This window comes from Gopherus flavomarginatus, chromosome 2 (assembly GCF_025201925.1).
Source record: "Gopherus flavomarginatus isolate rGopFla2 chromosome 2, rGopFla2.mat.asm, whole genome shotgun sequence".
NCBI classification, from domain to species: Eukaryota; Metazoa; Chordata; order Testudines; family Testudinidae; genus Gopherus; species Gopherus flavomarginatus.
Window position 1 is genome coordinate 164,480,240 of NC_066618.1, and position 23,068 is coordinate 164,503,307.

The following is a 23,068-nucleotide window of genomic DNA, read 5'->3' on the forward strand; positions in this document are numbered from 1 at the left end:
ACAGATAAGTCAGAGGCATCCTGATCCTAGATCTCACTCAGGGCATTAAAGAGAGGCCACCAAAGTCATCTATGCTCTTTTGGTAAATGTCAGCACTGTTCCTGCTCTAGAGCTGTGTCAAGCCTCCACACGCCAGCCTCCTTAGAGCTGAATTTTGGATGAACACTAAGAGCTAATAGCTGCATTACAAAGAAATATCTATCAGCTTCCCTCTTGCAGTTCTTTTATTGGCTGTAGGTGGTGGTCTTTACTTCTTGCCCTAAACTGTTAGCCTAAATAGAGCACAGCAGCAATACCTATGTCTACACTAGAGACCTTACAGTGGCACAGCTATGCCACTGTAGATCTTGTGTAGCCACTCTATGCTGATGGGAGAGAGCTCTCCTTTAGGCATAATTAAACCATCCTTGATGAATGGTGGTAGCTATCTCGGCAGGAGAGCATCTCCCACCGATGTAGTGCTGTCCACACCGATGTTTCTGTTGGTGTAACTTATGTTGGTAAAGAGGTGGTTTTTTCCTCCCCGAACAACATAAATTTTACTGACAGATGTGCTAATGTAGACATAGCCTTAGAAAGATGCTGTGTTCCACCCCAGAGGTGACTGTGTTTCAGTGGTGGATATCTGTGTGTATAATATGGGAGAGAAGAAAATAAGAATTCTAAAGATCTCTAGGAGCTTTCTAGACAATAGATGTTAGATACATGTCATCAGACATGGCCTGCATCTTTAAAATCAGTATTATGTAGGTCTTGTCCAGAAATAAAGCTTTATCTTCTGTACACACATCTCTTGAGTTTGATAGTGTGTGCTCCAGTTGCTAAGTCCCCCTGAGTAGGGGACTAAGAGCTTGTCTACACTAATAGAGTGCTCTTCGTCAACTCCGCTTGCACTTCTCGTTCTGGTGGAGTACCGGAGTCAACGGGAGAGCACTCAGTGGTCAATTTATCACGTCTAAACTAGATGCAATAAATTGACCCCCACTGGATTAATTGCTGCCCTCCAATTCGGCGAGTAGTGTAGACAAGCCCTTAGGTTTCTTTAATAGTAACCCTGAACACATCTGAATAACCAGTGGAGCAAGTGGAGTTCAGTACAGTCTGATCACACCAGTTGGTCAGATACTGATCATGTGTATTTTTCTTCCTGTTTAGTGGACGGTAGTTGGGAGGTGTGGAGCGAATGGTCAGTCTGCAGCCCGGAATGTGAGCATCTGAGAATTCGGGAATGTACAGCTCCACCTCCAAGAAACGGAGGAAAATTCTGTGAGGGCTTTAGTCAAGAATCTGAAAATTGCACTGAAGGGCTTTGCATTCAAGGTAGGTGACATGCCAATGGCCCCTTGCATTAGCAGCTATCTGAAGGTATTTCCTTCTGAAAGAAATGCTGGAGTGTGGGGCTGTAGAATGCAATACTATAACTCAGTCGACTCTGTAGGAGGCTCATGGCTGAAATCCTTACATACACTGGAATAGATTTTCAGGGAGTTGTGTATCTGCCAATTTGAAATTCACTTGGCTGTTGGCTCTTTGTTATGGCCTGAGGCAAAGCCCCCTGAAGTCAATTATAAGGCTCGCTTTGGCTTCAAGGGCCTATGGGTTAGGCCCATGGTGAATAATTTATCAGGATTTAGGAAGTGTAGCCTGTACAGGCCAAGTTCACTTCATTTGTACAGCACCAGGTGATTCTGGTGAGCGGTGTAAAAATTCTTCATATGTGTAAAATTTTGCCCCAGTGAGTCACCCAGCAAAAATGTATCTTGCAGTATTGGAACACGTCTTTTAGCTTTCCAATTTCTCATAGGATTAAATGGGTGAAGCACCAGCATGTGTCTTGTCGGTGTCTTAGATACTTTGGGTCATTTTCAGTTCTCATTTACACCTTTGCAACCCAGTAAGATTTCATAGGTGTAACTAAGGGCTGATTTAGGCTATGCATGTTAACTGTGAACTTCTTGCAACAAGATCCTGATGCTTTTTGAATGTTTGGAAAGTATTTAGTACATTGTGATTGATGCAATAACAACTAAGGATCCAAGAAAAATCAGTGCTGCAGCTGAAATATCAGCCTAGAGGTGCAGAACATCTGGGACAGCTGCATATTCGTGAAATAAATGAGAAATTAATGAGTTTATTCCTCTGTTACATTCAGTTCCATATCCATGAAGCAATATTGTCACCTCTTCCCGTTATAGCAATAAAACGGCAGCTTTGGAAACAATCAGGGACTGTAGGACTGAAATATGTGAGTCTGGAAAAAAAAAAACCAAGTTTTTTTATTTTTAAATTGTTTCCTTTGTTTCTGTTTCCATGGCAGTGTCTTCCCCTTAGCCACAGCAAGACAATTGGAGAGCTCACTCTCCAGTCTAATCCAGTTAGTGTGGCAGTGTGTAGTAGTGGATAAAGCACTAGTTTGGGAGTCAGGAGAGATGAGTTCTATTCCTAGCTCTGCCGCTAACCTGCTGGGTAACCCATCTGTAAAGTGGGGATAATGACCTTCCTTATGTAAAGCATTTTGAGAGCTATGAATCTATGGCTTTTTTCACATTTAAAGAGTTCCTGACACCTATGTTAGTCACTCTGTGTTTGAACTTCACTTTTTATTCACTATAGTTTATAAGTAGTTTACTGTGGTATTATTGGATGGTAAAGGGAACTTCTCCCCTGTAGGTCCTTCCCCTGTAGGTCAATGTGCCTTGCACAGAACTGGCACTAGCTGTTGTAGATACCTGTGGCACTGAGCCCTTGCAGACTGCTCTAAGTTTGCAGTGCTGCTTCATCACTCAGCAGCCAAATCCCTCCCTAGTGCAGCTCTGTTGAATTCAGTGGCATTTACATCACAGTTCGGATGTGGCGTTTGGCCTGAAGTCTCTAGCTTGCACTGCTTCCCCTTCTCACCACCATGCCTAAAATGCCTCTAACTAGTAGAGCATCCTCTCTATATAGGCCCAATATCTGCTAGCTGAATGAGAGCAATACTCTGATCCCGTATGGCTTCTACTGGTGTCTTTCCTTCAGCAAGGCTTACTACCCTACTTAGAAATTCAAAGTAAGAATTAAAGAAAAAAATACATTGTGCCTAGCCAATTACACAAAGATGTACATTCGATGGGAAGAAAGTGGTACCTTTACAGATCCCATCTGGGAAACAGCTCACTTTTCAGCATGAGATTTGTTTATCCTTTATTTTATGGCCATCTGTAGATAGCGAAGCTTAAGTAGGGTGACCAGATGTCCCATTTTTAAAGGGACAGTCCCAGTTTTGGGGACTTTTTCTTATATAGGGACCTATTACCCCCCATCCTCTGTCCCATTTTTTCACAGTTGCTATCTGGTCACCCTAAGCTTAAGATATAAAATTATCTAAGCTAGGATTTTCAAAAGAGTTTCTATTTTAACACCTAGACCCCTTAGACTTTAAATATCCCAGCCCTGGCTTTTAAAAAAAATACATAGTCATATTATCTCTCATTCATTAGCTGAGATTTCCAGAGTTACAGCACAGTCCCTCCAGCTTCTGAGGCACTAAGTTAACAATCCTTAATTGGTTAAGATGGCTTAGGCAGGATTTAAAATGTATCTGTTTTCCTGGGTATAAGCAGAATAGTTAGTGAGAATCTGTGGGATACAGAATTCATTCAGTTTTTGAGGATCAACCTGTGGTGAATATAAGATGCTCATAGTTCTTTCCCCTGCTACGCGTGAGATGAACGCCCTTCCCCACAGATGCTTGCTATGTCCCACATCCCTTCCTGTGTATTTCTACAACATGCATATTAGTATGTCCATTGAAAATCAATCACAAGCTGTTACCATGGTGTGACCTGTCAGGAGTATGTGCTGAAAGGGGCATACAAGGCTGTAGCTGTGCACTGCAGCACATACCTGTGTTTATGGCAGTCATGAAGGTGGCTTGCTAGCTAGTCTATGGTCCTCATCACTGTAGTAGTATCAGGATGTTTCTCACAGAAAGTGTCCCCAGTGGCTGCTGTTTTTACTGAATTTTTACTAGAAAGGTAAAAGGAACCGCTCTCGCTTCAGGAAGCTGCATTTGATAATTCCCTCCACTTACACTCTGCAGTATAATACCAGTACCTTACCCAAAGTGTCCCAGGACGTACGTATGCATTAAAGATGGAGGGACAGAGATGCCTCCTAGAGTTATCGTGACAGTGTGGAAAGGAGCTAATTGCCAGAGGAGAGGTTAAATTTTTCCGAAGAGCATATCACAAATACCAGTGCTTGATAAATTTATCTTTATTGTTTGTGGCAGTTTCATAATCACAGAGCAAGAATACAATCTCCTTGTGGTTTGCACAGGGCCGAGCACAATGAGGCACAGATCCTGACTGGGGCATATGAGGATTGTTATATCATTAATAGTGTGTGTTATCTGACAGGTCTCTATTGTTTGGCTTTTCCAACTATTTCCAAGGAGTTAATTTCCTCTTTTCTAGACATTCCAGTTCTTTCTGAGCAGTCCATCTAGTGCAATCCGTAGCCTTGTCTCTGAATGCCCCTGCCAGAAGAGATTTTATTACGATGAACCCTATCATGACTGTCTGGAGTGAATTATCACTTTAATATTGGTGCAAGTGCTTCTTAGATGTCGCAGGAACACGGAAACTTAGGTCTATGCCAGCCAAGTGTCTCCTGAGGATGACACCTGATACTTGATATTGACTCCAGGAGTTTTTAAAAACATGTCTTCAAAAAATGTACTGGTAAAGCTGGGTGGAGCTTTGTGTAGAAGCAGTGATCTCAGCTATAAGAGACTCTTGGCTGACACATTTCTGTGGTTAGGGGAGGAGGACTCTGTCTCATATAATATTTGAATTCTATCCTGGACCTAGCAGTGATACACCTTATAAACTTGGACTTGTTGCTTAGCTTCTGTACTTTCCCAGTTCTCAATTTTAGGAACAACAGCTGAAAACCAGACACACTTCAAGTGGGAATATTTTCCATATCAAAGAACAGAATTCTATAAGATTCTGCAGGGTGAATCTCACACACTTAGGCACCTCAGTTAATTGACTGAAAATGTGCTCTGTGAGTTCGGTTTCTCTTAATGACCTACCTTTAGCTGTAATATGACATTCATACTGGAATCTGTATGGACTGTACCTTCAGAGAAGGGCTTGATTGTAAGTCCTGTTAGCAGGAACAGAAGGTTCTTAGGAGTTGGGCAATTTGGAACGGTACATTTTATCTAATCTCATAGAAAAGAGAGTTTGACTCTTTCCACTTGTTCCGGCAGCTACAAACACAGTAGCTTTGGGTCCTGAAGATAGAGCAGATTTCCTTTAGAAGGGATCAGTATCTTTGATTTTACAGAGATCTGAGTTGAGGAAATTGTACAATTGTGATTGAAAGCAAAGAAACTTCAGACTGTAAAGAACTTGTTACCAATCCATCTTCCTTGTCAGGAAACAAAGACACAATAATATTTTTTAAAAAGTGACTTATGCTCCAAGACACAAATAAGTCCACTGATTACAGATGTTGGCAGAGTACAGCACAGCCACTGTATTTACTTTTTTTCTTATTAAATTTAAGTGAAAGGTGTCATATTGACAACTCTGGGCAAGACACAAGTTCTCTATCCACAGAATGGATATAGTACAGCTTTAGCTGGTTTTGCTTTATTCACTCTGCTACCCTGTTAATGTGCCCCCAGTGCTTACCAGGAGGAACTCTTAATTCTCAGAGATAAAAGGAGGTTCATATCCCAGGCCCCTTCAGTCCCCAGGCAAAGGGATCAGTTAATGTCATTGATGGTGGTTTTAACTGAAAACTGGAAAGGAACCCAGCAGCTCCTTTCACATGGGTTGCCAAATAGCTGACACATGGCAACAACCTTTGTCCAGTAATGACCTGGTTTATTTAGTGTGGTGTTCGGTTTGTTGATTTTACTTGGTTTGTAAATTCTCTGGGGCAGGGACCATCCTCCTGTTCTGTGTGTGTGGGGTGCCTAACGTAATGGGAACATGGCCCATGCCTGGATTGGTGCTACTGCAATACAAATAATAATTTTATAATGTCTACCTTATCTGGCTAATTGCATCACAGTAAAAAAAAAAAAATGCATTGCCAAACTTTACTGTAATTATTTTTAGGCAGTCTTGCCTTTTCCCACAGGATTCTAGTACTTTCATGTGGCTTAACATTTAAAGAGACATTGACTCTATACGCTCAAGTGTTTGTATAATTATTTTACTTGAAAACAACACCACAAACTCTTCTACCAAGTAATTAACTAAATAGAGGAGGCCTGAGAATAAATCACTTGTAGCACAGCAAAAATCTTCTCCCTCTGAAGCAGATCTTTTTTTGCAGAGAGGACTTTGCATGAGTTAAGAGTGTGATGCTGTTGCAAAAAAAACAAATGTAACTTTGGGTTGCATTAGCAGCAGCATAGCCTGCAAGTCATGGGAGGTGATAGTACCGCTCTACTTGACACTAGTTAGGCCTTAATTGGACTACTGTGTCCAACTTTGGTCACCAGTATATAGAAAGGATGCAGAGAACTTGGAAAGGATCCAGAGGTGAGCAGCAAAGGTGATCAAAGGGATGGAATGGAAGTCACGGAGCAAAGGCTGAAGGAAGTGGGGTATGTTCACTTTGGAAAAGAGGAAATGAAGGGGGGATGTGATAGTGGTTTTCAAATACTTGAAAGGCTGTCATGAAAAAGATGGCAGGACCAAAGGCACAATAGGTTCAAATTACGATATAGCCGATTGAGATTAAATCTCAGAAAAAGCTTCCTAACTGTAAGAACAGTAGAATAATGGAACAAACTGCCCCAACCTCCTTCAATGGAAGTTTTCAAAAAGAGGCTAGATAGCCATCTGCCTTGGATGGTTTAGACACAACAAATCCTGCGTCTTGGCAGGGGATTCGACTAGATGACCCTTGCGGTCCCTTCTAACCTTATGATTCTATGAGTTATAATGTCTGTAAAATAGTACACACAGAATTTGAATGAGAAACCTTAAAGGGGCATTGTGAAATAATTTTGAATCTCAATGCAAGCTTTATTTAAAAAGAAAAATTGGGTGGTAAAAACCTTGTGAGTAATTTTTTATCATTTTAAAATATGTGAATGAGTGGAGATTTCTTTGTTGGTATGCTTGGGGGGAGGAGTTATTAAATCATTGTTGGGAGCAAGTCACAATAAGAATTGTTTCTATTTCATGTATTTGAATGAGCACAGGTAAATGAAATTTAGCATAGTGTTCGGTGCAGCTTGGACAGTGAAAATGAACTAGTTCTTTGAAAAGGATATATGGGACGAATTGTGAAAAGCAAACTAGATTACTGAAATTAAAAAGAGTTTAAAGTAAGAGAGTATTAGGAACACATGTATTGAAATCAAAGTGATATTATTTAAATGATCAGAATTAAACTCTCGACTGGCACTGATTAATGCCTAACCTGAAAAAATATCTATAGTTGGTTAATTTACGTGCAAATCTCTCATTGTATAGATTATGGTTTCTACACTTTTTGCAAGGAGAAAAGGGAGCTGAGGAAACTAATTGCTCATTTCTTTTTGTTGCACACACTAGTGATTGCTAACCCAACATTAGGGTCAGAAATGAGTCTCTAGGTGTTGAATCTGAGATTGAACAATTTGGGCTCAAGTCTGTTCTCGGTGTTATCATCCTATATAAGGAGTAACTGTACTGAAAGTTGATGATGCCAAGTTGTTATAAGAGAGAGGAGACTGAAGGCCATTGATTTAAAAGGATTTACTCCAGGTTTATACCAGTGGAGCTGAGATCAGCTCTGGCTCATTATGTATTTTATTTTTTAAATAGGTTGCTCTCCTGGTTTTGATGGAATGGTGGGTGGCGGGGAGCATGTGTTTGCTCCCAAACTTGAATCTCCATACGTGTGTGTTCAGTTAGACTGAAATATTAAGTGTGTCTTGTTTCTTTCATCTTGGATTGAGATATCATTACTCCTTTATGGGTCATGCTGTATGTATATAGTTATGTCAAATTATTTTTAGAGCCATAATTGCTTTCTCAGCTAATAGGAATTGATGCAATTATCCCGTCTGGTTTTTATTTTCCTTCGTGTTCCAATATGTGTCTTTCCAGCTCTGCTTTACATCCCACAGGGAATTGTGAAGGAAATGCAGTGCAGTGCTTCAGAAAACTAATCTCTTGGAGGTTATTTATCTCAGGCACAACTTGTTAACTTTGTTCCTTTCATGAGGCAAAAATAGAAATGAAACATTTCTGTGGTTAACAAGTATGAACTCTTACAAAGGCAAGGTTGGAAACCTAAATTGCAGATAGTATGTAGCCCCTAGCAGTTCTTTCCAGGTAGGAAAAGTTCTAATCCTTAGAAAGAATTTTTGAACTTTCATTCATTAAATGAAAATTTCAGTGACCAGTTGGGGGTCAACTCTCAGGTTCTTGGATCAGTCCCAGACAGCAGGTGCTGGGACTGATATAGAGGCAGCATCTTTCAATCCTTAAATATATCCTTCCTCCCCAGCTTCATCTGATTCTCAGTTTGCTTTAGGTAGATTTCATGAGAGTCCAGTTCTCAGCTGAAACAACAGTTCTCCAGGAAGTGAAATCTTTGAGGTGGAACAGGGAATAAAGTAACAGACTAAGGGCCTTCCCTCCACAAAAATGAATCCATGCCATGTTAACGCACAAACTTGGGACAAACAGTAGTGAATATGGTTTTCTAAAGATGTCTATATTTGTTGCTCACACAGCTCTCATTTAAAATAAGTAAGAGCAGCAAGACTAAATATTAGCTATTTAAGGGGTCTAAAAACCCTGGAGGGAGACTGAATGATTACAGTAAACTGGTAGGGTTAAAATGGGGCTGAATTAGCAGGAAACTATTCCACTATTCCTTTTCACCACTAGAAAAGGTCTCCCGGGGAAGTTTGGAAGCTTGCTTGTGGTGTTTTGTCAGGGAGACAGCCTAAGAGAAACATAGGTGCTGGAAATGGGGAACAAAACTAACCCTTTTCCTCAAATTCCCTTGACATTTACCAAACTAAACCTATTTTTTGGATCTTGACATAAATGTGTTATTCCAGAATTCATTTTTCCCTTTCCATTAGGAGTACAATACTGGGTTTACACAATACTGACTAGTATGAATGTTGATAATTGAAAGGGCAGTGTAGAATGAGCATGGCTGGCATATTAGTAGGAATTCTAAATATAAGTGCCTATGAACTTATCAAGTCCTAATTCTTGGTGTCATTTTGATACACACCTTCTGTCTTTGCTGGAGTCTACAGTATGTCTGGCAAATGATTGATCAATCTGCCTTCAGCAATATAGTATTTTTTTTCTGCTTTTCAAATTCACATGAATTGCAGATTGTGCTTAACCATTTCAGCCATCTGGAAAGTTAAAATTACCTTGTGCTAAATGTTTGCATAAATAAGTATTATAGAAGACGATGTTGGAAAATAATTTCTTGATCATTTATTCTATTTGACTTCAATAGCACAGAATTTTTCTGTATACTAAACCCATAAGTTTTTGGTCCAGTCTCCTCTTAAATACTTAGTGTTGGGGGTCTCACCAAGTACCCCTATCAAGTTGCCCCATAATATGTGTGGTAATATACCGTACAATGTGTGTGTGTTTTGGCAATATTCACAGACCAGTCAGTCATAGCCAAAGTGCAAAAATTTCATCTGTTGTCTGTCATGGAACATGATATGAAGACCTATATTAATGCAAAATTCATACACGATAGGTCAGGAGGAGAAGTTTTCAGTGAAGAACTTCATAGGGTAGTTAGGAGAGACCAGAACAGTTATAGTTCAAAAATTGTCAGGGGTACAAAAATGTCCAGTGAGGATGTGACTCTAAAACAAGCTTTCAGACCAAGAGCAGCAAATCAATGAAATATGTGTCTGCTAAATGAAGGTTCATTTCTCCATTTGTGCCTAATATTCTTGTCTAAAAGGACACTAGTTTTTTAGTAAAGATACAACATGATGGGGAATGCCTGGCTGGCATTACAAGTGCAGAAGTTATGCACTAATCCATTTTCTTTCAGTTTCTAAAAATTAGATAGCAGATTGCCTTCCCCTCAAAAACAGAATGAGAGTGAAGTTTTGTTTGTGTTAATTATAAAAGGTTTCCATAGCATCGCTAAGCTTGAGAAAAACAGAGGTTGACTTGTGAAAGCAAAAATGACATCACTTTCGTTAGAGCCAGTCCTAAGTTTTTGTCAGTTTCTTGTGCATGTGTTGCTTATTTCAGTGGTCATTCCATACTATTATTCTCGGTTGTATAGTTTCCGTGGTGGGTTTATATGTAGAATCCATCAAGAAGGATTGATTGTGTGTGAGTGTGTGTTTTATTTTTATCTATTTGCTTTAAAGTTGCATGTTTTATCGTGGGAAAAAAAAAACATTGATTTTTTTTTCCCAATGCCCACAAAAGTTTGCCAGGTTACAAACAGATGCACTGCAAGTATCCTTTGCCAGTGCATCATAAACACCAAAACATTCTGCTTTTCCATACCTTAGCCAGCCAGCCATGTTAAATTTGGCCAAATGGCTTCTGGTTCTGCCATTTAGCAGGAGGAGAACACCGAACTCATTTCATTTCTAATAGGATCTACTGTAGATTGTAATCTTTGTTTGCAGGAGGGGAATGTTTGTTTCCATCTCAAATTCAGTGATTTGTGGTTCATTCACCATCTATGCACCCAATTTCCCATCATAAAACTTTTTAAAGTAAAACTGTACCATAGGGGGTTAGCATTTAATTACAGGGCATAAAAATGAGACTTTCAAAACGAATAATGGTGGACTTCCCTTACTAGTTTTGGTTAATCACTGTAGCACTGACTCTTTTTATTGTCAATAAAAATGACAGAAACCACCTCACAACCAATTTCCTTTCTTTGTCATGCGTTCAAATGGTCCTTCTAGACCAGTGGTTCTTAACCTTTACTGCAGCCTGCACCCCTTTGGTTCTCAAAAATATATCTAGGTTTAAGGGTTGCTAGAACATATTTTTGTTTGTATATTACAGCAATCATTAAAAAAGTATAATGTTAATAAATACATAGGTTTAATGAAACAAAATAGTTGCACTTACATGCCTGTGCTTCATTTGTGTTTCTGCTTATTTATCTTCCAAAAAAATCTGGCATGTCTTGCACCCCCGGAAAGGGCATCGCGCACCCCAGGTTAAGAACCACTGATCTAGACTGTTAACCTGACTCTGACGATAGCTAATACCAGTTGCTTCTGAGGAAGAATCCCTATAACGGAAAATTATGGAGTAGCTCACTTATTGAGAAAGTTTTCCCAATGCCAGGAAGCTAGAGAGAGATTTATATCCATACCTCTATTATTTCATCCAAGTCATATGTGTCTTTTTAAAATCCTACTAAGCCCTTGGCCTCAATTATATCTTGCAGCCATGAATTGCACAATTTAGTTATGTACTGATTATAAAAAAATACTTTAATGAAAGTTACTCACACAGATAGTTTCTCTGAATTCTATGAGATATGGGCAGTAGGAGTGGGTCCTAAAATGCAGAGTGTGTGTGTGTGTGTGAGAGAGAGAGAGAGAGACCAGCACCATTCCTAATATAACAAGCCAATAAGCACAGTAATTTTTAAAATCTGTAAGGAAATTAATTATTATGTATTGTGTGAATGACTAGTATAATATATACTTATACACACACACATGCTTGTCTATTTGTGTGCTGCATATACAGGCACATAAGAATGAATATTAACCATGTATGTACTTTTGATAGCTAAACAAATATTAAAAATCTAAAGAACTGATTAGTTATTAATTTCATTACATCATCTTTACATTGAGAAATATAGATGATTCTTGACTAACTTCATCTGAGCTTGCCAGTAGTTAGTTAAGACTAGTGAAGTGTGTGAGTGAGTAAGTAAGTAAGTAAAATAACCAAGAGAGGTAACAAAGAAACTAAAACAAAGAACTGAAATGACTGGAAAGAAATACCTTGGAAGAGACTTCTTTTAAATGATGACGGAATATATATGGATAACATAAAAAATTCATATTGTCAGTGTTAGGGGGCTTATTCCTTCACCCTCTTACTTGCCTGGTCCTTCTCGCATGAACAGAGAGCAACAATACCCAAAGTCCAAAGGTGCAAACAATTCAATGTTTATTGGGGTGAACTTCCAGCAAGCATGATTCCAGTTTCCTTCCTTAGTGTCCCCCTTCCATCTCTGACACCACAGAGCCTTGCCTATGTCCCTGTTCCTGTTCCCATCCCCTGTTCCCATTCCCCCTTTAGCAAAACATGATCCCAATTCCCCCATCCCCAGTCCCTGTTCCCATTCCCCTTCCCTCTCTGACTGCAAACTATATAGTAAAACCTGCCTTTGCTTAGCTATTTCTTAACCAATCATTTTACTGAAATTTAACTAACCAATCCTAACATACTGTAACATGGTTATTTAACCAATTGTATTCTACCACCTTCATTGGTTTACACCCAACAAAATTAATTATACAGCAGACAGAAACAATCACAGAACCAGACAGAGACCATGCAAATAAACATACAAAACAATACAGAAGTTAGGATTTCACAACTACATCTATACAGACATAAGGGTTTTCCAGCTGTGTCTATTGATGAGTGAGTTCTTGCCAGACAGGATGCGATCAAATTAAGTTTCCTTTTACATCTTCTAGACTCTTCCCTTTCTTTGGAAGTGATAGGAATACAATCTTGTCCTGATATTCCTAATAGCCCAATAGCATCTTATTTCAATGTGACTAGTTTGGAATGTGAGGATGTGACCATACGCTTCCCAGGTTATGGCAATCTAACTACATCTTAGCTGAAGGCCTTAGCCTGTCACAGTAAGAGAAGGCCATTACACAGACAGTGATTTTGATTCTTTCTTTTATACCTCTATAACTAGCTAAGTGATAAGAATACACATACATTCTTAAAGTATAGGCCTTTGCAGACAGGCCTGAATATCTATATCCTAACAGTCAGCAAACAAGGAGAAAACATTTCATTTATAGAGCGAGACAGAAAGTGATATGGGAAAAAGATACACTCCATGTAAATTTATTAAGTGCAACTTTCTCTCTCTCTCTTTTAGATAAAAAACCTCTTCATGAAATAAAACCCCAAAGTAAGTTGTTTTTTGTCTTGTAAATATATATATATATATATATATATATATATATATATATATATATATATATATATATTTTCATTTTCTCTTTCATTCTGCTTTATTTGTTTCGGAGCTAAATAAAACAAAGTTGTATGAAAGGCAAATGGATTAACAAAAGCCTCTTCTTAGTAATCATAGATTTTAGATTAAATATAAAAAGTGACTATTCTTCAGCAGTTATGAATCAAATTGTGGGCCCTTTCTGCAGTAATGCTTATCTTAGAATTGCTCTCTTGAGGTCTGTTGTGGTTTTATGGTTAAAACTGGACCAAATAAAAAATGTCTATATAAATAAAAGTTTTTGCCCAATCAGATGAAATTTTTGAGTTTTCAGGTTTCCTTTTTTACAAAAACACCCTCAAATGTCTAGAATTTCAGTGAAGACATTTTGATTATATTTTTGACCTAATTATGTTGTGGGGAAAAATCTGTTTTCTGAGAAGTGCTAGTTCAGAGTCTGAATGTGTGAAAATTTCTTTCAATTCTTCCAGTGAAATGATTCCCTATAAGTGCATATTATTTATTTGAAACTCCTAGATATAAAGGCCACATTTTATAATGGGTCTAAGTGAATTAGGTACTTAAATCCCATTTAAAATTTACTGAGGTTTGGTCATCTATTTGGCAATCCCAGCCCAAGGTATATATTGTTAGGAATACGTAAAGTAGGCTTTAGATGTAAAATTGACAGTTAATTTTCATGGGGCTTCATAAAGGGAAGTTCAGTAAACACAATTCAGAGTGTTGTTCTATGTTAAACAGGGATTTCTAACCAAAATGACCTTTCATAATGCATCTCATCCACTGATACTCATTATATCCACACAGATTGATGATATATAACTTAGTTGCAAACGTGATGCAATAAAAGTAATAATAAAGAAGAATAATGATCTTCCTAGATAGCTGCACCTCTTGGCAGGCTGAAGAACTTGGACTTCAGTTTCTCGTCTTGTAACACATTGAAGTTCTGTGGTGTCCTACATAACCATGCTTATTACGTTTTATTGCTTGTATTGCACAGAGTCCTTGAATAAGAGCATTTTCCCTGTGCTTTTTCCAATTTTGAAATATTTCTATGGTTATTGAAAATCAAAAGCAAACTGTAAAACATTCCATGGTTGGCTTGCATTTTCATGCCCTTCTAAATTTGTCTTAATGGGGCCATCCTAGTTCTGCCCTGTACTATTGATCTATTTTGTAACTTTATCTTGAGCAATTGCTGCATTTTTTTTCTATGCACCTCCTTCTTAATTATTGGATCCTAAAAGAGAATCCATCAAACTGCTTTAATTTCAGATTTATTAAAAATAAAACCTTAATGGGAGTCAATTTTAATGCATGAGGCTCCTAGTGGAATTAAATGGTGTTTCTTTAAACTGTGAGTACGTTATGTAAATACAGCTTGTTGCTGTTCAGTGAAAATAGGGGCTTAGTTTAAGACTACATGAATCATCATTGATGTGAAATCAATCAATTATGAAGATAATTAAGAAACAACCTGTTCTGCTAAATAGCCTTATACATGGTTGCCTGGCTTTGACTTGTTTCATATCTGTTAAGACTTTAACATGCTCAACAAATGATTGTATGGAAAGACAGGTTTCCAGAGGCAGGAGAGGACAAAAAGAGTAAAATGAAGGAAGAGGGGGGATGAAAGCTAGAGAAATCTTTGATATCTCCTAACAAACTGTAATGGCAAACCAGAGGAAATGTGTGCCCTCTATGGCTCATGGAAAGCACTTATTGTAAATGAGATAATTTAATCAATTACATTTCCTAATGTACTAAACCAAATGTTTCATTTTCTGCTCCTGCACATCTTAAATTATCTTCAGGTGCTTTATGAAACTTAATCATAGTTAATAGAAACTTCATTACCATCAAATATGCTTTCAATAAATGTTGTGTAACAGTGTCAGGAGATGGAGTGAAATATTGGTTATGATTACCACAAACACATACCCTGTAACAAAATCATAGAAACTTATTGCTTTAAGAAAGTCACTGCCTCCTCTGGGTCGGGAAGATGCAGTTCATTAAATATTAATTGGTTGACTTCAAGTGTTGTTTTCAGTTGAATCCCGTGTGGAAAAAACACAAAGTATCAAAGTAAAAAAAAATTCCACAGTTCCTTTCCTTGAATCTCCATTTTCCCAAGGGAAAGAAATTCTGCATAAAAGGGGAGAATGGAAAAAGAGATTAAAGTGTTGGGGTTTTTTCATTTTCATTTGTTGTTTGGAAACAAACAGTAGTGCTCTGAATAGAAATGAAAGAATAAACACTTCTTTTATAAGCAGCATTGTCTCTTGGAACAAAATTAGTACCATTTTACTTCTTTAAATTGTCATACTTAGTGAATTCTTTTTTTCCCTTCTGATTCTTAATTGTTTGTAGTTTTGCTGTTGTGTCTTTTCATCCCTGACTAAGAAGTAGTTGTGTGAATACCTGAGTATAACTTTCAGGTCACATCTAATGCAAAAAAAACCCCGAAAAACACTGAACATCTTGTTAAAGATAAGGAATCCTAGAAAACAAAAAACTTATACCAAGAAGAGAACCATCAAATTTAGATCCCACTTGTGTTTTTAAAAATACATAGTTTTCATTAAAGTAAATTGTTTTGTTGTTCTAATGCTGTTAGTATTTTTTCCATATCTTTTTGATTAGTATTTAAATATTCTCCTCAGCACTTGTAATCCAAACATGGCAATCTTGTGCTGAAACCAAAAATGAAACTGACTGATCTATTTTGTTGTCTAAAATGAGTGAAAATGAGAATGTAAATTATCTAAGTAAATATGTTTGAATAATGTAAAAATTAAAAATTATAAATTTCTATTAGTAAGATAGCTGAGGGATTTTCTTAATGATTTTTACCCCCAACAGTGTTTAAAATGTGATAGCTCTTTAAAATATTCTCAGTTTTACATATCCTGTTTTGACTGTGAAGAATAACTTCTGAACTCCTGTTTTATACATCTATTGCCACCTATGCTCTACACCTCTGGCAGCAGCAGATTTTTATTATTAGCAGGGGTTTGCATGTTTTAGATCAGAATTTAACGTATTTTAAAGGAGCAGGGAACAAATTAAAATTTTCCACTTTTTTCTATAGAAAAGGATACTTTTTAAAGGTTATATGTTTAAGACAACTACTGGATAGGTCAATGTAGCTCTCAAAAGGATGGGAATGTAGAGATGGGATATATACCACTCCAGGATGTTTCATAATAAACAACACATCTCCTGGCTTACACAAAGTACCAATTATCCACAAAAGTTAATTCAGGAATAAAGTATCGGAGTTAATTATCTAACAACAAAGATTGCTTGGGGACACATAAGTGAGAAGAAATTGAAATGCAGTTGATTATTAGACTTCCTTTCTTGTACCCTGGTATTAGAGATTGAAACTGAGGAAAGAATGTTACTTTTGTGGTTAATGGCAGGGACTCAGGAGATCTGGGTACAATTCTAGGTTCTACCACTGTGCGATATTGGGCAAGTCTCATGAGCTTTCTGTGCATCTATAAAAATGGGATAATGATACCTCTTTTGTTGGTTTTGTCTATTTGGATTGTCAGATTTTTTGGGGCAGGAAATGTCTTTTACGCTGTCCATGTATGTCACCTACCATACTGGGGAGCGGGAGAGGATGCTGATAATGACTGGAGTCTCTCAGCACTAACATAATTCATAATAAAATGGGCTCAAAACTCCACTGTAGATTTTCTAGCATGACAAACTTTCCAAAAAATGGTCTGAGCGGACTTTGAAACATTTTCATTGTAGTTATGGCAAAAGTTTGGGCACACCATGGGTCAAAACTGGGTACTTGCCCAAGAAAACATGCCATAATTACAGTGGTGGCTTGCAAATATTGACTATTGAATAGCAGATTAAATCTTCCCTCCATTTCCTGTTCTGTGTGACAGCTGCCAATAAATGCTAACTTCTCCAGTCATGCTAGGAAAGAAAGCCAATCCATTTCCTAACATAATGAGAGAGAGCAACAATTTCTGTGTGGAAGGAAAAATGTAGTAGAAATAAAAGAATGAAATGTCATAAAGATACCATATGTTCATTATAACATTATTTTGAGCTATTTTAAAACCTTATGTGGGCTTGAGTTTGATTTCACCCAAGATTAAAAACAAAACAAATCACCAAATTGACACCTAACTCTTTTTTTTTAAACTTTATTTTTTTAAACATCATGACCTTAAGGATGACTAAAGTCATCCTTGTTTTGCATCATTTCATATTCCTTTCCACATCTGTTCTGAAGCATCTCTATAGCTGATCAGTTCTTAGTCATAGAGCTATTCTTCTCCATCTGCATCAGTAAAATATTACTCAGGGAAGAAGCTGACCAGAGATTGCTTACAATCTGGAGCTGTAGTTCCAGAAATATTTTTCTTCATTCTTTTTTTTTTTAAGAACCCAGAACCTCTTGAAATATCCCTTTTTCCCCTTTGCCACCATCTAAATATGAAAACATATATGCTCTCTCTTTCCCTTTCTATTGTTGGTCCAAAAAAAAAATTGGTGGGGATCATAAATCTTTCAGACAAATGTTTTTGCTGTTTTGTTGGCAAAATTTGAAAGGGATGAAAATTTGTGTCACAAAACTTTGAAACTTGAAAAATTTTCAGTAGCTATATCTGGCCAAAAAATGACAAAAAGGGTATTAGAAATCTCTCTTTTTCTGGCCATTATTTCACTGAAACTTGAAATCCCCATACAAATATATCAAAATTGTGAAATTCTAAAAACTTCAGTCAGCACTAATGATGTCTACAGTAACACATGAGCTTTATTTCTAATAGAGCTACTTGGGAAAGGAATATTTCCCCCCTCAAAAATATTAAAATTTTAAATATAAATATAATTTGTATTTTTACAAATAAAAATGGGTTTTCAACCAGACGGAAATTTTTGTGCAAAAAAAACCATCTAGTTCTGATTTTAACACCATCCCCTCCCCCGCCACACACACAAAAATTAAAGAAAAGTGTAGACGAGAATAATTTGACCATGTCTTGTTTCTAAATGTTCTTTTTTAAAAGTCCCATTTTGGCACTTTGTCAAACCATTGACAGCGCAGGCTAAACATGGTCATATTGTACCCTGAGGCTGCTCTGATTGGCAACTCGGATTCTTATACCATCACCATATAGCCAATTTCGAAACAGCTCTGAAAAATCCAATCTAATGCTTAATGAGAGAGACACGACCAGCATCAAAGATCAGTCCAAGCCAAGACACTAAACTCCAAGGGTTTTGGCAAAGAACTAGAGAATGAACCCTACCCAGAAGTCGCTCACTTTAAGTTCCTTCAATGTGTCCTGGCCCTCTCCAGGAGCTAGAACTCTGAATTCAACGCAGAAGAGACACACTATTCCCCTCACGACAACCAGCAAGGGGCTTTGGAGCAACTCCCCTTCCTGGAAGAACTCCCTCCACAGCAGAAGAGCCTCAGTCAAGAAGATACTGCCCCAAACCTTATCCCAACAGAAACTAGGTACCGAAAAAACCCGCCCTCCACAAACTTGTGCTGCAGAGGCAATTTAATTAGCTAGAAATTATAATCTACAAGTAAGATTGTTGATGGTTATCTTCATGAATAACTGAGTGTACATCATATATATTCAACATTATGTCCTAGCCTACGTCTCCCCTGCCACCACAATCTGCCTTCTTTTGTGTATGGACACTCTGACCCAAAAGAAAATTATGTTTTGTGCAAGGGTCATTAAGTTATGAAAGTCAAACAAAGGTGGCATCTGATAGAAATACAATAAATTAATGATCATATCAGGACATTAAATTCTACAAAGACCTTGATTTTATTATTTTATTTTTTTATTTGTGTTATAGTGTTTAAGTTTCCTCAATACATCGCTTTGCATCTACAATATCCCTTGTGGAGCTGGATGTTGAAAGTCCCAGAAACTATTAGCCATCCAGAGTAGGGGAAATCCCTTCATACAACTGATCTGAACTCTTCACAGATGTTCCTGGACCACAAGCTAGAAATCTTTATGGGCATATCCCCTTTAAACTCAGGTACATGAGTATGTACGTGTTGGAGATTTTCGGCCACTGTTTCTGGAATGGCCACTGTAAATATAAGGCTTTTTTCCAGGGAAGAGCCTGACAGCCACTCTGATTTACTCTGAGATTCTGTCTCTTTACTGAGTAATACAATCCAAGGAGAACTGATTTAAGGTAAATGGAGATTCTATGAGCAGAATTTGCTTTATATCTCTGAGTGCTTGGCTTGGATTCTGTAGAGGACAGCATGATAACCAATAGCCCATTGCCTCAGCCTACTTAAAGCAGAGTGTATCTTAATTTCAATTTTTTTTTTTATCTTTTTTTTTGCTGCTGGTTGCTCCTATTGTACAGCTCCCTTGAAATTAGGGGCCTGTCAGTATTCCACTGGTGCATTTGGCAGAATAGCTGATGTGTGTTCCTGGCAAGTTAAGTGTCCAACATTTAGTTTACATAACTAAGTGGTAAACCAGAAAAAGCAACTTTTACAAATTAGGTCGTTGCTCACAATTTCTCAACACACATCATCAGCATCCTTCTGTCCTATTTCTCTTAAAATTGTCTGACTATCTAGTTCTTACATACAATATAGGGTTTGAGGGTGAAATTCCCACCTGTGCAGAGCTTGGCACAAGAAAATGCACTACATAAACCCTCAGACTAAGAATTAAGTGGTGCAAGGCCACCTACTGGCCTTCTATACAATACTGCATTCTTCCTCTGTGTGTTGCAATGCTTCACAATGCATTCTCTGTTTACTGCTCAGTTATTGAATAGTTTGGTCTGAATTTCCAGTTCCTACTTATTTTCACTATGATTTGTTTGTTTAAAATAATACACTTTCTTTAAATATGCATTTGATAATGCAATGACCATATTTGTGAGACAGTAAAAGCTTTACAGAGTAAATACATGACCATTTCTTTCTCTAAAGCAAAGTTCAGCATAAGGGGAATTACCTAAGGGCCCACAAAGTGTCTTGCCTAGTAATTTAATTTCACGGTTTTTGATCCCAACTCCCACCCGATCATGCATAGTTGGACCTAGATAGCTCTGTTATTGCAGGTCTCATCTGGGCTACCCTCACCCGTTGCCAAAGTTTTAAAACGTAAAAAATGTAGTGCTTATGTATTGGGCAGCTTATGACCGTTTGCCATTAGAAACAGATATGAAACCAAAAAGCACTTGCAGGAATTCCTGATGGTGGCTCAGATTCCATCAGCTCAGTAGGACACTATCAAACCCTGTAGGCTGACTCCTTAGCTTTCTTGTGTGTTTGAGAGCTGGTAAAGTAAAACCCACAGGAGAGGGTGAAATGTGAAATCTTTTACTTTACCAATCATTCCATCAAGTTTGCTCTCTCCTGGATGAGCAGCAGGGCTCAACCCCAAATCCTACATGTCCCTGGAGACCAGTGAGAGACAAGAGCTGGTGCTGGGGACTGGTCCTGCTTTGAGCACAGGGTTGGACTAGATGACCTCCTGAGGTCTCTTCTAACCCTAATATTCTATGATTCAATGGTTCTATAAGAGGCATTTTGTTTCCTAACAGCGCCTATCCTAGCTATAGTTGTGCTGGAGTCTCCTCTTTACTAAAACAATGTAACTCAGCCCTTAATCTCACTAGGCTGGAATGGGGAATGATGCTTGTCACCCCCAATGTACCCACCCTGCTCCCCAGGCCTGTGGAATACACTGCTGTGGTGGGGGATAAGCTAGGATGAGATTTGCGCTCAGTTCTCTTCACTCATGGACCTGCTAATGTTGAACCCTCTAGTCACACGAAACATCAGATGAAGTGCCAGACATTTCCTAGAAACACTCGGTTCCCGTTGTCTCCTGTTGTGTTGGGTTTTTTTAAACACCTTCCCCATGGGTTAAATACTCGTGAAGGTTTATGAGAGAGAAAAAGAGGAAGAGAAATAAAATGAACACCCATGCATGGCAATTGCTGGGGAGAAGGGCACCCCAAGCCCTCATTACATACCATCCACAAATCTCGGCATATTCCTCACTGAGAAACATTAGTCTTGAGATCTAGTCTGAGCCCAGCTTAATTTTTACCTTCCCAAATGCACCAATCAATCCTCATGTGAGCAATTTGGGGCGGGGGGGGGGAGAGGCAGTATGAGTATGTGTCACTAATCTGGTGCCTACATTTTCTCCTTTCAGATATCGAGAACGCCAGTGACATTGCCTTGTACTCAGGCCTAGGTGCTGCAGTCGTTGCTGTAGCTGTGCTGGTAGTCGGCATTACACTTTATAGACGAAGCCAGAGCGAGTATGGTGTGGATGTGATTGATTCGTCTGCTCTGACAGGAGGCTTCCAGACATTTAATTTTAAAACAGTCCGGCAAGGTTAGTGTTGTGATTTCATCATCTTCCCTCGCAGCTTCTGTTGAGAGAGAGCATGCAGCCTCTGGCAGCATGAGACCTCCACAGAAGGGGTGGAACTGGCTTGTGCAGAGCAAAGTGTGTGGTCTAGTGGCAAGGGTTGGGTCTGACAATTGGAATTCTGGGGTCTTTTCCTGTCTCTGCCACCAATTTCTGTGTGAACTCAGACAAGTGACTAATCTCTGCTTGCCTCAGTTTGTCCTTCTGTATGTGTGTTAGAAGTTGAGTACATTATTAGCTTCTCCTACTGCACTGACAACTAATAAATGCAGAAATCATTAGCATTTAGTAAATTTCTACTCAGTTCCTATTTCTTCTATTTTTGGTTCCCAACTGAAAGTGATTAAATTTTCATTTGTTATAGTCCTAATTTAAACAACTCATTTTCAAGCATTTTACATTACATTGTTTGCATGCAAATTTCTATATCTTAAGATATATATGGAATAGTCGAAGAAGCACAGTTGTGAAAATATATTTATTTGCTTTTTTTTTTTTGTTAAAGGACTTTATTTATGTCTTGTAAAAATCTATCAGTGACTTTCTAAAGCCCCATGCTAAAAAGCAGTCGGTTTCCTGGAATATTTCCTTGGACAAAAAAAATGAGATTTTGAAATAAAGTGGTGATAATTATAAAATCTTGTGTTTCTTGGTTTGGTACCATTATTCTAAACTAGATGCTGGCCTTATTGTGGGTGGTAGGCTTGAAAGTGGCCCCTTTCTCTCTCTCTCTCTCTCTCTCTCTCTCTCTCTCTAGGAAAGTGAAATGTTGCAATTGGTGCATGTGTGTGTGTGAGCGCGCGTGCGCGCGCACACACACATTCTGCTTTCCAAGAGAGACATACTCCACAGAGCATAAATAAAAACAACTTTGGGATGCAGAGGAATTTTAGTCATTTATTTGGAAGTACAAGTTGCCTGTGAAGAGTGGTGTATAATTTACAATTATATCTTTTCCCCATTATCTGAGATTGAGTTTCCAAATTAAATAAGAAGCTAATTTGTTATAAAAATCTTGTTTTGGGTTTTGTGTGGGAGATTTTGGTTTGATTTTAATGTTGCACAGACACCTCAGTCAAAGGCACCATAGAAATGCCCACACAGACAGTTTCTTGTATTTGAGGATGCATTAGTTCAGTTGCAGCTACTTTGGATGTTTTTGGAATTTTTAAAATGAATACTTGCAAGCAAACAAAAAAACCCCAAACAGTCTGAGATTTCACATGTATTCTGACCCCCACCCCTCAGCCATACCTAGAAGTCACTATTTAAAATATTTTAGCCACAAACTTAAATGCTTTGGTGGATCCAGGTTTTAAGGCTTGGATCCAAATTCCATTGATCTATCTTAGTGAGAGTCTTTGCATTAACTTGAGTGGCTTTGGGATCTGGCTCCTAGAACTTAGAGA

At 38.1% G+C, this 23,068-nt stretch overlaps 1 protein-coding gene across 6 annotated transcripts in view; it reads left to right on the top strand.

Moving 5' to 3' along the window:
- The window catches only part of UNC5D (unc-5 netrin receptor D), a 313,599-nt gene that overhangs the window by 239,225 nt on the left and 51,306 nt on the right, over positions 1–23,068 (top strand). For 4 of the 6 annotated variants that reach the window (XM_050939898.1, XM_050939903.1, XM_050939900.1 and 1 more), the window contains 3 exons: positions 1,156–1,320; positions 13,129–13,161; positions 21,438–21,623. In XM_050939898.1, the coding sequence (XP_050795855.1) occupies positions 1,156–1,320; positions 13,129–13,161; positions 21,438–21,623 (384 nt within the window). The remainder of the gene's footprint in view (positions 1–1,155; positions 1,321–13,128; positions 13,162–21,437; positions 21,624–23,068) is intronic. The other 2 variants (XM_050939899.1, XM_050939904.1) reach the window with 1 other exon arrangement.